At 34.1% G+C, this 16,907-nt stretch overlaps 1 protein-coding gene across 19 annotated transcripts in view; it reads left to right on the forward strand.

Moving 5' to 3' along the window:
• Positions 1 to 16,907, forward strand: part of RIMS1 (regulating synaptic membrane exocytosis 1) — a 488,852-nt gene that overhangs the window by 189,108 nt on the left and 282,837 nt on the right. For 18 of the 19 annotated variants that reach the window (XM_030315837.1, XM_030315800.2, XM_030315814.1 and 15 more), the window contains 2 exons: positions 9,096 to 9,309; positions 11,813 to 11,824. In XM_030315837.1, the coding sequence (XP_030171697.1) occupies positions 9,096 to 9,309; positions 11,813 to 11,824 (226 nt within the window). The remainder of the gene's footprint in view (positions 1 to 9,095; positions 9,310 to 11,812; positions 11,825 to 16,907) is intronic. The other variant, XM_032593198.1, reaches the window with a different exon arrangement.

The raw sequence follows: 16,907 nt of genomic DNA on the forward strand, positions 1-16,907 counted from the left end.
TTACTTTGCTGTATTTGCATCCTTCTTACTAGATACAATAGACTGGATAGCTACATATATGTATGTATAACTTTGTTAGGACACTGCGTTTATCAAAAGAAATTTGCTGGTGGAGGCAAAATGCTCCCATAGTGTTCACTAAGTGTATATTTAGTATATGGAGAGAGAGAGAGAAACAGAGAATATCATAGGAAATCTTAGACTTAGATATTGCTCACGTCAAGTGCAGTGGAATGAATTAAGAAATTTGACATACATCAGAGGATTGTAGATAATGTGGAAGACTGATGTCAACAACATCTATCCCAGAATCTTTCTAGGGAATTTATGAAGAAGCCAGAAATCTAAACACTAAATTTCACAGGTTCTCTTGCGGCTAGATTTCCAGCTGTGATTTATGTTCCACCAGTCAGATGTACTTGTATGAAACTTGAATTGAAACGGAGTTAAATGGAGGACCACAGCAGCACGCTGGGCAATCATTTTTCTGGACTCTCTGGCAGACTCCAAGTGGCTATGGTGGTGTTTCCAGATCAGAATGTCTCTGCTGAGGTGGTAGGATTCTAACACCAGCAATTTGGGCAGTGGCTTTCTGATTCCATAGCTTCCTGGTTGAGGAACTCTGAGTAGCTAGTTTATGCTTTTGTTTTAGGAGTCATTCCTGGAGGTCAGGTTAAGAACCCACTTCTGTCCCCCTTCCAACAATTTTGTAGCACCAGATTTCATAACTTAGTCTTTTTGTTTAAAAGACTGTGAGGTTATTCCCAACTCATCTCTAATATAAGGGACCAAGCATCATTACAAAAAATTAGTTATCACGGGAATGCAGTGGAATTTTACTGCTCTTCTGTTCAAGAGTAGAATCAGAGAGACAGTTTTATTAAAAGGGAGACAACGGGGGCGCCTGGGTTGCTCAGTCAGTTAAGCGTCCAACTTTGGCTCAGACCATGATCTTTTAGTTTGTGGCTGTCAGTCCTGCATCGGGCTCTGTGCTGACAGCTCTGAGCCTGTAGCCTGCTTTGGATTCTGTTCTCTTCCCCACCCCTGCTGGCACTCTGTCTCTCTCTCAAAAATAAATAAATATTAAAAAAATTTTAAAAAGAGGGGACAACTCTGTTTTGGGGCCAAAACAATTTTTAACGGCACATATGTTTTCACATCACAGGTATGTGTGGTTATTGGGCTGTCATTCATTACAACATATAAATTGGATGTGTGTTTGCTGATATGCAAAGACTCTAAAAGATAATTTGATTTCAACTTACACTTTTAAGAAGTTTGAGAGCATTCACAATTGTGTTATTATCTTAGCATGCTTTCCTATTTTTTTGCTTTAGTACTTCTTTTTATTAAATTTTTGTAACATTGATTTATTTTTGAGAGACACAGAGAGACAGAACATGAATGGGGGAAGGGCACAGAGAGAGGGAGATACAGAATCTGAAGCAGGATCCAGGCTCTGGGCTCTCAGCACAGAGCCCAATGTGGGGCTTGAACTCACAAACTGTGAGATCATGACCTGAGCTGAAGTTGGACGCTTAACCAACTGAGCCACCCAGGCGCTCCTACTTTAGTACTTCTAGTAGCATTACTATGTGCCATACTTTTAGTATTCAGGAAATAGTCCAAGTTCCAAATCACCTAGAAAAATGTTTTTGACCAGCTGTGCCAAAGAAATCTCCCTGGTTATTTTAACCAGAACTATTACCCTACAGAACAATTTAATTACATTCCTTTCCACTTGGTATATGTTGTCATAAACTGTTAATTTGTGTTTACCTATAACTTACTTCCTAAGTAGACTGTACTTTCCTTGGAGTCAAGAACTGTGCTTTAGAATTGAGGTTAGTGTTAATTTTTTGACAATAGAGTGTGATGTCAAAATCTTTTAAAGCAAGCCTTCAACCTATCAGGCTAGCGAGATGTTTAATTTCCTTCATTGTCAGGTCTTTCTCCTGGACACCCCTATTGGAGGCACTTGAACAGTCTGACATTCTCAGAAGAACTCTCCTAGCTTTAATCTCCATGTTACTAACTTCATGGGCCCTATATTGTACCCTGTTTTATGTGTTCTGTGCCACGGTTGGGAAGGAACACGTAAGCCCTTGCCTTTTTACGCTTGTTTGCACATCCAAAAGCAATTCTCCATGTTAGATGGCTATGCACAAGCCACCCTGGTCCCTGTCCCTGTCTTCATCCTAGGGAAAGCCCTTACCTTCCTTCCACACCTGCCTCTTAGGCTTTTGGAATTTCAAAGCAATAGTTCCCATTCCCTCCTACTCTAGGAAAGTCTGTCCTTTGAAAAGGATAGCCAGGAAGAAAGCTGGAGTTGTCTTCTGGCTTCTGATCACTTTGAGGATGGAGGAAGGAAAAATACAAAATAGAAATAAATGAAGTACTGTGCCAATTACAAAAATTTCTCTGCATTCTACCATTATCATTTAGCATCTTGCTGTGTACCATATTTATAGTAAGTAATCAACAAATACTTATTAATATGTAAGAATGTCATTACCAATTTTCTGTTTAAATTATTTTGCATTTATATAATGATGTTTTTAAAGAATATCTAGTTTTTTAGGCATTCATCTTTATATCCTTCAAATGTGTGCCATTAATCACCCAAACAACCTGTTTACAACTGGAATCTTGATGTTTCTTGAGTTGACTGCACATATGTTAAAATAGTACAATGATTATTACAGAATGAAATGATGGGGAAAAAGTCACATCCTGAGAGAAAACCAAGGTTTCTCTATTAATGCTTTCTTTTTTATAGCATTGCGTATTTTATAACACCATTTTCCCTCTAGATAATTTAAATCTGAAATTTGTGATTATATGTATTGTCAATCTTACTAATCACTAAGAATACATTGTTAATTCTAAAATTGAAATATATAAATAAATTTCATAACAAAGATTTAATATTTGCAGTTCTGCATTTACTGACATTCACTGGCATTTATAATATATAATAAAATATGTATTTCCATTTATTATTCATAATAGAAAACTGTCACATATTTGATATGTATTAAAGCATTAAAACATCAGATACAAAAAATACATATGCTGTTTATGGTTTCACTACAATATCCTGATTCCAAAGGCAAAATTTATTATGAGGACAACATCTTGACAGAGTGAGATATCAGAATAATATAAGGGGAATACGAATTGAGAAAAAGACATTAAAGTTGATTTTTAAGATACAGTTCAGTAGAGCATTGCAGAAGGTTGCAGAATAAGTAGATTTTGAGGAAGTGGGAGTAAATAAATGCTGAACCTTCCTTCCTTCCTTCTTTCCTTCCTTCCTTCCTTCCTTCCTTCCTTCCTGCCTTCCTGCCTTCCTGCCTTCCTGCCTTCCTGCCTTCCTGCCTTCCTGCCTTCCTCCCTGCCTTCTTTCCCTCCTTCCCCCCCCCACCCCTTTTATAGTATCTGCTGATAAGTAAAGAAAGAACACAGTGGGAAATAAGTTAAAGAGGCTGCTAGAGACTTTGGTTGGACTCTTTCTTTCAGTGAAGAATAAGGGAGTCCTACCTGTAAGGAAGGGAAGAAGCCCATGAAGAAACAGAGTTGAAGCTGTAAGAGAGTTCTGGGCTAAGAAACAGCATGATTTTTCTTCTCTTAATTCTCTCCCGGTGGGAATGTCCAAACCAGTTTTATAAATATGGACCATTGCCAAAACCAGGAAGGAATTGGAAATACACATGAGAGTTGGGTACAGATGGGTGCAGGTCACTAAGGGATAGCATCCGGGAGGATATAAGTCCTGGTAGAGTTTGGAGATGCTTGTGTGAATGACTTCATAAACTGTGGGGTGAAGCACTTACCAAAGAGCTGCCCCAGGCATGTCAGTGCAGCTTCTGGGAGAGCACTGTCCCCTGGCAGTTGTCATCCTTAGGAACTACTCAGAGGGCTAGATTTTTCTTCCACTGAAAGAGAGACTGGAAGAGAGACTGGAAGAGACCTTCCCTCCTAAAATGTCTCATGGAGAAAATGAGAACCTAGAGACCCCACCCTCATAACTCAACTGAGAGACCTTATCTCACCAGCCTTCTTGTCGTGGCCTACTGGAGAAGGACATGTTGCTGCCTGCCCACCTGTTGTGGTCTGGCCCCTGTCACAGCCTAAGCTGCATACGCACATAGGGAACCAACACTGGGTTCATACATCATGAAAATAGTATTTTGAGTCTTTCAGGAGGACACAGTAGCTTGAAGTTAATTTGAGAAAAGAGAGCTTGGGAATAAGCACTGTAGAGGAGTTGAAACTGCATGAAAGTATTATTGAGCAGGAGTGAAAGGTCTATGGGAGTTTCAGGACCTGAGTTCATCAGCATAGCTTTGGCTTGTTCATACTCAGCTTTTGTTCATGTATCATCAATTAGTCATGACAAAACACTGACATTTCCTGATAGTTAACACTTTCCTGCATTCAGAAACGTTTTCATTTGCAAGTTGAATCCGTATTTGTTGTCATCTTTTATATGGGCTTAGAGTAAGATCTGAAGTATGTGAATTTACAATGATATATTCAGATAGAAAGGAAAAGCAAATCCCTAGACAAAAATTAGTTTTCTCATCAATAAAATGGGAATTTACTTCATAAAGTTATTGTGCATTTAAACATACACATTTCTTCTTTACATTAATTAGGAGGCATAATTGGTCAACTCTTTTGTAGATTTTAATGTCATATATATTCCAGTTTTTCATTTCTTTATAGCACTCATTTGTTATTTAATGATATTTGATGAGATAGAACTGAATTTTTTCCTTTTTTAATGTGAAATACTTCATAATACAAAAGCACATATGTAAAGAATAGAGAAAAAGAATAAAAGATATAATATGTGCCTAACACTCAACTTAAGAAATAAAACATATTCAGTACTTTTGAGGCCCAGAGCTTGAAAAATTTCATATCTACATGAAAAAAAAATATGTATTCTACCACTGAGGACAATAAATATGTGTGAACAAGTATCGTACTCAATAAGCTTAACAAGTTTATTCTACTGGACCGATAAATACATATGCATATGTATATAAAGTTCTTAATTACGTTTTTCAAATATTCCCTGTAATTATTTATTTTTGATCTGTCTGGTCTGTTAATTATAGAGAGAAAGGTCTGTCAAAGTATCCTACAATGAAGGTGGATTTCTCTACCTTAGTAGTTTTATTATTTTTTGGCTTCATATATTATTATATGCAATTAAGTTTAGAATTGTCTTGTAAAAAATTATATGAATACTTTTTAAATAATAGATTATCCTTTTTATCTTTAGTAATGCTTTTTGCCATAAATATTATCCCAATTTTGTTGTTGTTTTCCTTAGCCTTTCACTGGGATATATTTTTTCATTCTTTTATTTCAAACATCCTTCCTAGTTTGGGTATATCTCTTCTAAACCTAATTTAGCTAAATTTTAAAAGTCTAACATGTTAATTTTTGTCTTTTAATGATGCTGTAGTCCATTATACATATTGTGACTCCTGATGTGTGTTGGATTGTTACTACCATTGTTTGCCATAATTTCTAATTGTCCTGCTTTGTCTGTGTTTCTTCATTTGCTTCAATTCTTGTCTTCTGTAGATTGACTATTTCCTCATTCCATGTTTTCCACTGGTTTGGATATCATACACTCTATTTCAATTATTTTTGGTAGTGACCTAACAACAATGTTAATTTTGTTCACTTGTGTGAAAGTTAAAGCTGAAGTTCTTGGTCACAGAGCCTCAGTACATGTCCCAGGAGCAGTGGTCTGCTTCATAACTATACTCCATCTCTGAATTAGTGCTACTGTTTCATTTTTCTCCTGTGAGGATCTCCATACTTTCTCCCCAACTCAAATAGGAATTAAAATTTATTCCTTTAGGAGCACCTGGGTGGCTCAGTCGGTTAAGTGACTCTTGGTTTCCACCAAGGTTATGATCTCACAGTTCATGAGTTCAAGACCTGCATTGGGCTTTCGCTGACATTGTCCTTCCCCTGCTTGTCCTCAATCTCTCTCTCAAAATAAATAAACATTTTTTTAAAGTTATTCCTTTAAATATCCAGTATTTTCAGCATTTTGTGGCAGCAAGATTTTTCAGGATACATAGCCTTCAGTATGAAATTGTTTTTTTTTTTCCCAAAATGGACTAAGAAAAAAGTATTTGTGTATGATTTTTACAGTTAGCAAGTATGTATTGGCTACTACTAAGGAGAAATATGTCTTAACTATCTTGCTAAACTGTGCATTTCTAATGCTATTTACTGTTTGGTAGAAGAAAGGTGACATGTACAGAAATACTAATAGTATACGGTAAAAAAACCAAAAGACAAAAAGCTGAATGCCTTATGAGTGACCAAATAAAATGCTATGAGATTGTAGCAGAGTAAGTTTTTATCTCACTGGTCACTGCCCTGCATATATTTATTATAAAAAAACACCCCTTTTGATTGGGTCCTATAGAATGGATAAAAGTATTTTGTGTTTGATTTTTTTTAAGTTTATTTATTTATTTTGAGAGAGACAGAGATAGCACAAGTGGGGAAGGGGCAGACACAGAGGGAGAGAGAGAGAATCCCAAGTAGGCTCTGCACTGCCAGCACACAGCCTGACACAGGGCTCAAACTCAATGAAACCGTGAAATCATGATCTGAGCCAAAACGAAGAGTTGGACACTTAACCAACTGAGCCACCCAAGCACCCCAATGTTTGAATTTTTAAAGAACAGTGGATTTTCAAACCATTATACCTCAGTATAAAGCATATACTAAATCAGGAGATGACAGACTGGCCCATGGGTCCAATCTGGCTTACCATCTGTTTTGGTAATAACGTTTTATTGGAATATAGCCACACTTATTATGCTTATTATTTACATATTATCTATGCTACTTTCATGTTATAATAGAGCTGTGTAGTTGTCAAAGAGACTATATGGCCCACAAAGTCTAACATATTTACAATCTGGCCTTTTACTGGAAAGTTTGCCAACACTCATACCAAATCATGTGCTGTATTACAAAGTAAATTCATAGGGAATCTTTTCCCTTTGCCTAGCTTTTGCATTTATATTTACTTAAATACATTTGATTTGATGGTTCTCACAATAAATATCTACCCATGTACTTCCTCTATGCTTAGAGTTTATATATGTTTCTTTGATTAGAGATATTTCCTTGTTCCCACTCCTTAATAATTACTTTCTTTAAAGAAGCCTTAAGATTTCCAATGCTATTTTGTAAGGTTACTTTTGAAGTAGTTAAGATAGCCCCAGTTGTTTTTTAAAAACTTGAGCCTAGATTAATGGTGCTTAAATTGTAAAAAATTTAGTGTACCAAATAGCATTGTTTTTCAAGCCGTTCAGACATTCTTGCTTTCATTAAATATATCACTATTTCTATGAACTGAAATTAGCTAGCCTTTAAATTGGGGAGGGCTTCAGATTCTAAACTACTTTATTTCCTAGTGCAAGTATGTGTGCTATTAAATAGAAAAACTGTCAATTGGCAAAGCAGGAAAGGGGTTTTATAATTTTTAAAGTAATCATTAAAATTCTGCTCAAGAGCTGTTGATGTTAAAAGAAAAATATAATGAAATCCCAGTACTTCAAGTACTAGAGTCCTTAGACATAACTTATTTGATTCTGTTTCCAGGGAATACCAGTTCCCACAGATATCTTAGGTGTAGAGAATCAAGCTAACTAACTGCCTGTATTAACAACAGCATGTGTGTGTACCTTGTGTCCTAGGGAATACATCCAGCGCACTCGCTCAGTTACAGAGATAAATTTCCTAGTAGTTTCTCCATTGTTGTAATGGCCAATGACTATTGGCTAGGCCTGGGACAACTCTCTCAGTTCTCATTTACAAAACTAAGGCATACTTTCACTGGGGATTCACTGGATGTCATGGTGTTCTGTACAGAGCAGCAAATAGTTTCTATTTGTAGCAGTTGAAGATTGAGGGATTAGGGCTGATGGGAAAGGGAGGAGACTTGAATCACATTAAATGTGAACATTCTTATGGAAAATGGTTTGCCTCAAGAACTTTGGTTGCATCCATTAAATAAAGAGTGGTGACAACTCTCATACAAATTGGGGTATTTGTATGAGAAAATATTTGTATCAGAAAAAATCTGAATATTTGCAAGGTGTGGTTTAACACTTTTCACATATCGTGGAAGGATTAGTGAGCTCAATTATAATGTATAAAGTGATATTTTGTATACTGTATGAAATTAAACACTTGATATTAAATATATAAATAATCTCCAATAATAGGGGTAAGGGAAGATATTTTGTGTAAGACAAATTGCATAGCATTGTAATTTATAATTTTTTTAAGTTTATTTTTGAGAGAGAGACATGTGAGCGGGGGAGGGCCAGAGAGAGAGGGAGAGAGAGAATCCCAAGCAGGCTCTGTGCTGTCACCACAGAGCTCAATGTGCAGCTCAAACTCACGAAACTGTGAGATCATGACCTGAACCAAAACCAAGAGTTGGGCACTTAACCAACTGAGCCACCCAGGTGCCCCTATAACTTAAAATGATATTTTTCCAAGTATACATCATGCTCACATAGTGGGTCAGGGAATCAATTTCCTGTGACAAACTTTTTTTTAGACTGTAATCATTATTAAAATAGAATGAGATAGACTATACCAGAGTACATCATATATAGTTAGCTTAAGTATTTTGTATAACTTCTGCTTCAGTTGTATACACACATGAATGTAGTTGTAAAGTGTTGAGTTCCCCAGTCCAAATACCTTGAAAGCTATTTGTCTAAAAGAAGCAGAGGCGTGGAGTGGACACATGAATTCCACTTTGGGGACCAAAGCAGTGATTATATGTTGTACTTGTGTATGTTTCATTGCTAGTAACAAAACTGAGACTAGTGGGTTACATGCTAATACATTTTTTACCAGTGGCCTTTTACTGGAAAGTTTGATTAGTTGAAAGGTAAGATTAGTGGGAAAAATTATTTTATATGTTTTGGTTTCATTCAAGTAGCTATACTTCTGTTAGGAAAAATTATTTTTGTTTTTGTCTTCTGTCATTTACTTAGTTTGCTACCATTTTCTCTTTTGCCCAGGAGATTGCATCAACAATTTGAAAGCTATAAAGAACAAGTGAGGAAGATAGGGGAAGAAGCGCGGCGTTACCAGGGAGAGCACAAAGATGATGCTCCGACTTGTGGAATCTGTCACAAAACAAAGTTTGCTGATGGGTGCGGCCATCTCTGCTCCTACTGCCGCACCAAGTTCTGTGCCCGCTGTGGAGGCCGCGTGTCTCTGCGATCCAACAACGTAAGTGTTCCCTGAGCCTGAGAGGTGCTCTGAATGCAGGTGAAAAGCAGTACACCTGCCAAGCAGAAAACATACATGTGTTAGAAAGTAGACACAGGCATAAGTGTACACATTAATGTGCCCCTTTCCCATTTTCTGTTTTTCATAAGGTTCATAGTAGTGGAGTAGTGATGAAATAATAAAAAAAATGCTTTCCATATGCATCTTAGTAAATGATTAAAAACCAAAAGATTCAAACCAACAGATTATTTGTGGGAGTAAATTTACTTTCTGAAAAATGTAGTAAATGTGGATTTAGTATCATGAACTAGAAGACTCTTAAAAGTTGTTATATCCAGTTCTTCTTGTAAAAAGAAGAAAAAAAACTTTTAGTGTCTACAATGTTTGTTTCAGACTGAATGAAGGTAGAATGTAAGGTGAACTGGGTAGCATTAAATGTAACCGAAGACAACATATGTAAAGCAATGATTAGCTTCTATGAGAGTAATTTCCTATTTACTGTTGTGGTAAAGTATATAGTGCTAGGTTTCTCTCATGGAAACTATTTTGATATTTAAAGAGTATGTCAAAATACCCTTTTTTAAATTTGGGGGGATTTTTGTACTTATTATCTTCTCTATGAGATGTAGTCTCACCTGATGCTGTTTCCTTATTTGGCTTAAATGAGAGCTACTTATGTTATGCCTGTGCTTTAAATATATATACTTTTTGAGGCACTGAGATGCTCATTTAAGAGAACTAAATATTCTTTATGAAGTACTAGATAAATTCTAATACTTTAGAATACATTTTAATATACTTTATTATATACCCTATCTTAGTATGGTAAAATTATTTATAGGGATGTCTGGGTGAATTTTCTTTGATGTAGGTCTGCAGTGTAATATAGAACAGTTAAGATTATCATATACCTAAAGAATTCCCAATGTTTCTCTAAGTAATTTCATTTATTATCTAATCATATATGCAGTGTAACATAGTACAAAGTTATATTTAAAAATAATATGGAAGCTTTATGCACTCTGGATATTTTCCTAATTGAGAAACCCATGGCTAAAATTAAAATCAGTCTCCCTATCAACATTATATTCATTGGTAGTGTATTTCAGTTGCAGGTAGGGTATTCTAAATATCCCTTCCAGTGAAATTAAGATACTCAGTAAAAGAGACATGTTTTAAGGTGAGCCCACTATTATCTTTGTGGCCTTGGGAAAATAATTAACTTCCCTGAACAACATCTTCTTTATCTATGAAACTGGATAGTAATAATTACTGTATATGATTATTATGATAATTAAATTAAAATCTAGGTCTTTATGATATATATTTAAGAGTTCTTTAGGTGCCATTCTGATGACCACATGAGTTTTCCTCCTGAAAGTTCTTTAGTTAATTATCATATGTTATATTAAGACCTTTTTAAAACAACCTTGGGTTAAAATAGTATCTGGCACATAAAAAGGTGTACAAGAACTATGTGTTAACTTTCTCATCTTTAGTGTTCCTAAATACACTGTTTTGGAATGAATTCTCACAGATGAGACCTGGGAATGATATACAAAATATTTAAAAAAACATTTGGTGTAAGGGTACTGTCCAATCTGAAAAGGTGCTGTCAGTACATAGTAGTGTGCAAATTAGCAGGGTGGAAATGCGGACTGAGCACCCATAGCTGTTGAATGTTTGTAACTTCCCATCATAGGTTTGAGGAAAACCAATAATAATACAGTTAACTAATGAAATATTAAAATTACCTGGGTTAATCTCATGTTAAAGGAAATTGAGCTAAGATGTACCTCTGCTTTGGAGACACCCAAGCCTAATGTAGTCTATCTGTCTCTATAAGCCCATCCAATTTGGACAAAATATTCAAAAGAACAAAATAATAGAAGGCATCACTTTAAGGCATGAGACAAAAATATTGTATGAATATATTGTGTTGTTTTTTCCCATGACATTATAAGTGTTGAAACGTATATTACATATAAATATTGCTTGTGGAATAATTTATGACTACAATAGTTAATCTTTTTTCTCATTTTTATTCTTTACAAATATTTCCCATTCTTAGATTTTTCCAAATTGTAACTATAAATATTTTGACAGTAATTTGATAAAATTATTTATATAATTTTATGCATTTTAATAAAATGTCTTTTCAGTAATAGGAAGACTAAATATAATAGTGAATTAAGATTTCTTTCTGAAAAATGTTTTAAATATAGATGTAATCATCAAGTACTAAAACTTTTGGAAATTATAGTGCCCAATTTTGGTGTCTACTATAGTAGAATTAGTATAGATGCATTTTCAATGAAAGCTTGAACAATGAGTATTTTGGGGAAGAGTAAACATTTACAATGCTTATAAATACCTATGTCTGAACACTTTAAAAATAATACATAATTGTTTTCTTAAAATCTATTAATATATGCCTTATTTTTGTTTTTCTCTTCTTCTTTTCCTCTCTTTTTACTCTGCTTCCTTGGATGCTTTCCCAAAGGAGGACAAAGTGGTTAGAATCCATGCTTTCTTTTCTATAATTTGTTATTATAATGTTGTGAACTTTATTGAGTGAATGTTTCACCTAGTGTTGTCAGTCACTATACTTTCACAAAGAAATGATATACTAGGAAAAACTCATTCCCAGTTCTCATGGAAAAATAAATAAATAAAATGGACATCTAGGGCATTACAGAGTTTTATTATTAATAACAGGTGAAGTCCGGGTAGTTTGAGTTCATGGAAACATTGATATTTATAGTATAGTTTAAATCATTATGAACAATTTGTCCTCTTAGCTTTCTGAGTTTTGATGATGATTCCATCTGCAATAAACAATAAACTGCAATGGAACAATAAATCCCAATGGATTGTCCCTTTCTCAGCACTCAGTAGATGCATAGGCAGGTGATTTAAAATTTTATTGCAGAAGGACTTGAATGTACTGATTTAGTGGCAAGACTGAATCAAATCAAATAAAAAGTCAAAATAAAATGATTTTTCTGTAGAACACAAGTAGCAGAGCTGCCATATTGAACCACATTTTGCCCTACGCCCCTTTTTTTTCTCTCTGATGCATAGAAATCACTCCCGAGAGTGGTGAAAGGTCACTTTTCGTTCTCATCAGATATAGAAACCACAGAGACCGGGTTTAAGAAGATAGGATCCGAGTGGAACCATTAGTCAACCTGTCTTTTGTATACAAATTATATAGTTTCATGTGGTATAAATTACAATTTCCCCAAAGCTCAGTAATTTCTCAGTATAAGACTGAGGCAGTACGTGTTTTGGGTTCAATATATCAACTCAGCTGCCTTTGTTCAACTGTTTTAAAGTTTAAATGATGTACTGCAGTGCATAAGTAGTAAGCAAGACATTAAGTGAACATTAATCTGTGTTTTTAATCTTGATGCTAATATATGTTCATCACTTTTTCTTTTATTATGAGAAAGAAATCAGTTTGAAAATTATATAGGGTAGTTTGTTTGCACTAACTGTGTTTTCCTGTACTAATGATGGCATGTGAGATCATCTTAGGGGCTCTTATTTTAATGCATTAATGTACTATGTTAGAAAAAATATATATACCTAGAATATCACAACTTTGGTTTCATGAATATTACTTTGAGGGAGTCTGCATTTGAAATGTAGATAATTTTAAATTCCTTTAAAGAATAAAAATTAAGTAAATAATAATGCTGTTAATAGACCTAGTGGTAAGACTTCAGCCACACCTATAGGGTTGGCCGGACCCATTGTCCCTTTGGCAACATTTCCCGTAATGGTAGGTTATTTGTGCTTATTGTGATTTCCTGACTCTGTAATGAGATTTCAGGTGGACTTTGTGGTTTTCAGGCTAAGAATGGAGTGGAAAGACCTATAAAATACAATCATTTTCAGTTATTTTCTTTATTTTAATTAGAATGCATATATCTACCATTTATTTTTAAGTACTTTGTCATAATTTCATTTAAAAACCTTTTTAGCCTATTGAGGTTATTCAAAAAATTGCCTTTCTAGTTTAGGGAAACCAAAACCAGATTTTGTTTTAGCTGTATTAAAGAGAATAACTGAATATTAAAGTGCTTGATTGTTGGTTCTTTCCCTGTTCCTCTGAGCTCTTTCATTTTTGGTAAAGAAATTGTAATTTACAGGTGTGCATGTGTGTACATGTTGGTATGAGTGGCAAGGGAAGAGGGATAAGGGTAAATAAAACTTTCCTAAAAGCAATCTACATCTTGATCAATGTAATAACAATGAATTCTACTTAGTCTGTTATATTGGTGAATAAATACTACTAAAATACTAATATGTATGATATAAAGACCTAAGGATAGCTAACATATAAATATTCCTCTTATTAAGTCTGGCAAACATATTAATGACTATTTTTTGCAGGCTGGTGCTATTTTATTTTAAAACTTCACACTTAGCTTAAATCACCTCTAATGATAACTTGAAAGACTGTGTACTTGCTTATAAGGAAAATGGCTGTCATAAAGAATCACTTTGCAATTGACACATGTAATAGCTTATAATAGGAGAGTATTTTATATAAGTGTGTATAGTCTCATAGGTAAGATTATGGTTATTTATTTCACTGAAAGCCCTCTTCCATACCTAAGTAAATAGGGATAGTACAAAATTCTCCACAGTCTGTTTAAATTGCTTTTGACTTTGTTTTTTACTATCTATTTGGTACCAGAGCATTGAATTTAGGTAATTCCTTTGATAACATTAACACTTTGCTGTTGGTAAATCAGCTTCCTTGAATCCTTCAAGTTTAATTCCTTTGAGATTTACCATAAATTTTCATCAGTATTTCTTTTTTAGTGGGTGAATGGGATTGGTTTACAAATATAGCAACTAAAAAATGAACTTGCTACACTTCTAGTTAATCTTTATTTTCACAAAACGTGTCAGGTTTTATAAATTAAGAGTGTTTTATAGTAAATGTCAGCAATACCCTGAAAAACCGAACCTACTATTTACTCATTCTTTCCAAATGTGAAAGCTGCACATACCTACCTTGTAAGCATCATGTGTGAAAAAATACTTTTTTATATCAAGATCATAATTGAGGTACTATGTTTAAAGAATCGTGATTTTTTAAACAGGCTCCTCACAGCTTTTCATTAGTGGTTGTTTTTAGAAATCACACTAAAAGATATGTTAATGGAGGAAATATGTTTTTGTAGAAAAAGTTCATAAAAGGTAGGAGTTCGGTAGAATGGGGCAGTCTCAGCCGTGTCTGGAACTGGTTTTATCATAAAGTGTTGTCTGTGGGATAATTGATTCTTAATGATACAAAGAACTTGCCCTCACAGACTGCTCTTAAATACCAAAATGATGATTTTGGTTTTCTTCTCTTACTAGGGCTAGATAAAAACAAGCAAGTCAGTAAAATCAACTGCATTAAAAACGGATTTGCATGATCGTATTCAGTGTTTATTTTTATTATAAGAAATCTTCTAAGAGTTTTCCATATTTAGTCCATGGTATGGTGAAACATCTGATCATAACTTTCAACCTTCCCTCTTTGGAAAAAGGGGCTGTTAGAGTTTACCTAGACTCACTTTCCTGTTCTCCTGTTCTCGCTTTCTTTTTTTTTTTCTTTTATATTTTTTTTAATTTATTTTTTAGATACTTTGATGATGGCTTTTTCTGCAAGAATGTTCTCTTAGAGTTTCTTCTCAGAAAGATAATATAAGCCTAAATTAAAAACCTTTAAAATATAAGCAAACATATCAATAAGGAAATGTTAGGGTGCACCAAGGGGAGAACTTTCATTAAGCAATTTAGTTGATTAGGTGTCTCAAGGTATTTCTTATTTTGTTGTGCTTATCCTACAGGGGAGTAACACATCAAGTTTTAAAAACTATTGTGTTAGATAATTCAGAAAGTTGTAAATTTTTTTATTTCAAATTTGTTTTAGGAATTTACTTCACTCTTTTTCAAGGGCATGGAATCTTAATCTCTTGCACTTAGCATTACTATTCTGGGAATGTTTCTTAATATTCAGTAATCATTAAGAAGTTTGTAATCTTGGTTTTGTTCCACCCAAAAATCATTATTTAATGCACTTATAAAACCTGTTTCATGAAATTACCATTTCACAAATCAACGTTAAATACAGATGCATAGTAAGACAAAGACAGTTCCACTGGAGTATAGAAAAAATAGCCTCCTATTTACAAAAAGGGCTCCTATAACAAAAAGGGCTGTGGTAGAAACAGCTTTCACAAAGCTAAAGACTAAACCATGGATGAACTCCCTAGTTTTTGTGAACATAAGTTGTCAGATCTCTTGTTTATATATCTAGGAGTTGAGTTACTGAGTCATTTAATAGCTCTATGATTAACATTTTGTGGAATTGACAGTTTTCCCTAAGAGCTACACAGCAGTTTTTAAGTTCCAATTTTTTCACACTCATCAATACTTGTTATTGTCTGTATTTTTTTAGCCATTCTTGTTGCATGTCAAGTGATATAGTATCTCATCATGCTTTTCATGAAACTATTTTTAAGTAAAAATTATTAGACTGGTTTGATATCTCCAAAGATTCATTTTGATTGTGTGGATTTAGATTCTTACATAAAAATGCTTCTAAGTTAGCAATTTCTCAAGAAAGTTTTTTTTTTCGTAAAAGGCTAGTATATTCAAAGTATTAGAAGTTCAGTTTTTTTCATTCTCCAGGGATTCTTTTTGTCCTTTGTGTTAGAATAAATGTATTTATTAATCTATATGAATATGAACAGGAGCTCTGTTGAATTTAACATAACTTAGAATCTAATATCTGTCTGTCTAGACTAGCTATCCCTAGGGTACATACAAGTAAGAGATTTTTTTTTATTGCCAGTTGAAAAGACTATTTTTTAAATATGCAGAAAGAACTAGCATCCTCAGCAGATTTGCCACTCAGCCATAGGTCCAAAATTAACACACAAACTGAAGCCCAGAATGAAAGGACTGTTCTTCTTTCTCTGTGTATGAGATATTTTCTTGAGGGACATGAGCTTTTAGTAGCATGTAAACAGATACACGTAAAGACTAAGTAACAACCAGATTTTCTATCCTCTGCCACCCAGCTTTCAATATATCCCTGATTTCTGCCAGATTTCATTAGCAGATAGATTCCCTATTATTGTGGCTGCTATTGGGGAGTATATTACAAACAAACAAAGTGTATTTTGTCTATATTACTAAAGTCACTCTAGCTCTCTTATGGTAGCTTTTTACATGGTATATCCTTTTTACATCCTTTTAATTATATCTACTTTTGTCTTTGTATCTAACGTGTGTCTCATATTAACAGCATATACTTAGGTCTTGTTTGTTTGTTTATTTTAAAGACAACTTAATCTCTGCTGTTGTGATTGGATTTATAATTCATTCATGTTTAATATTATCAATATGGTTGTATTTGTTTTTTATTTTCCTTTTTTATATATCTCATTTTTTGTTCCTCCATTCTTTCTTCACTGCCTTCTTAAGCATTAAATTAGTATTTTCTAGTCATGTTTTAATATTTCAGTGATTTTTTTCATTACATTTTCTGAGTTATTTTCTTTGTGTCTCTAGGGTTTCCAATATGC

This window comes from Lynx canadensis, chromosome B2, assembly GCF_007474595.2.
Source record: "Lynx canadensis isolate LIC74 chromosome B2, mLynCan4.pri.v2, whole genome shotgun sequence".
NCBI classification, from domain to species: Eukaryota; Metazoa; Chordata; class Mammalia; order Carnivora; family Felidae; genus Lynx; species Lynx canadensis.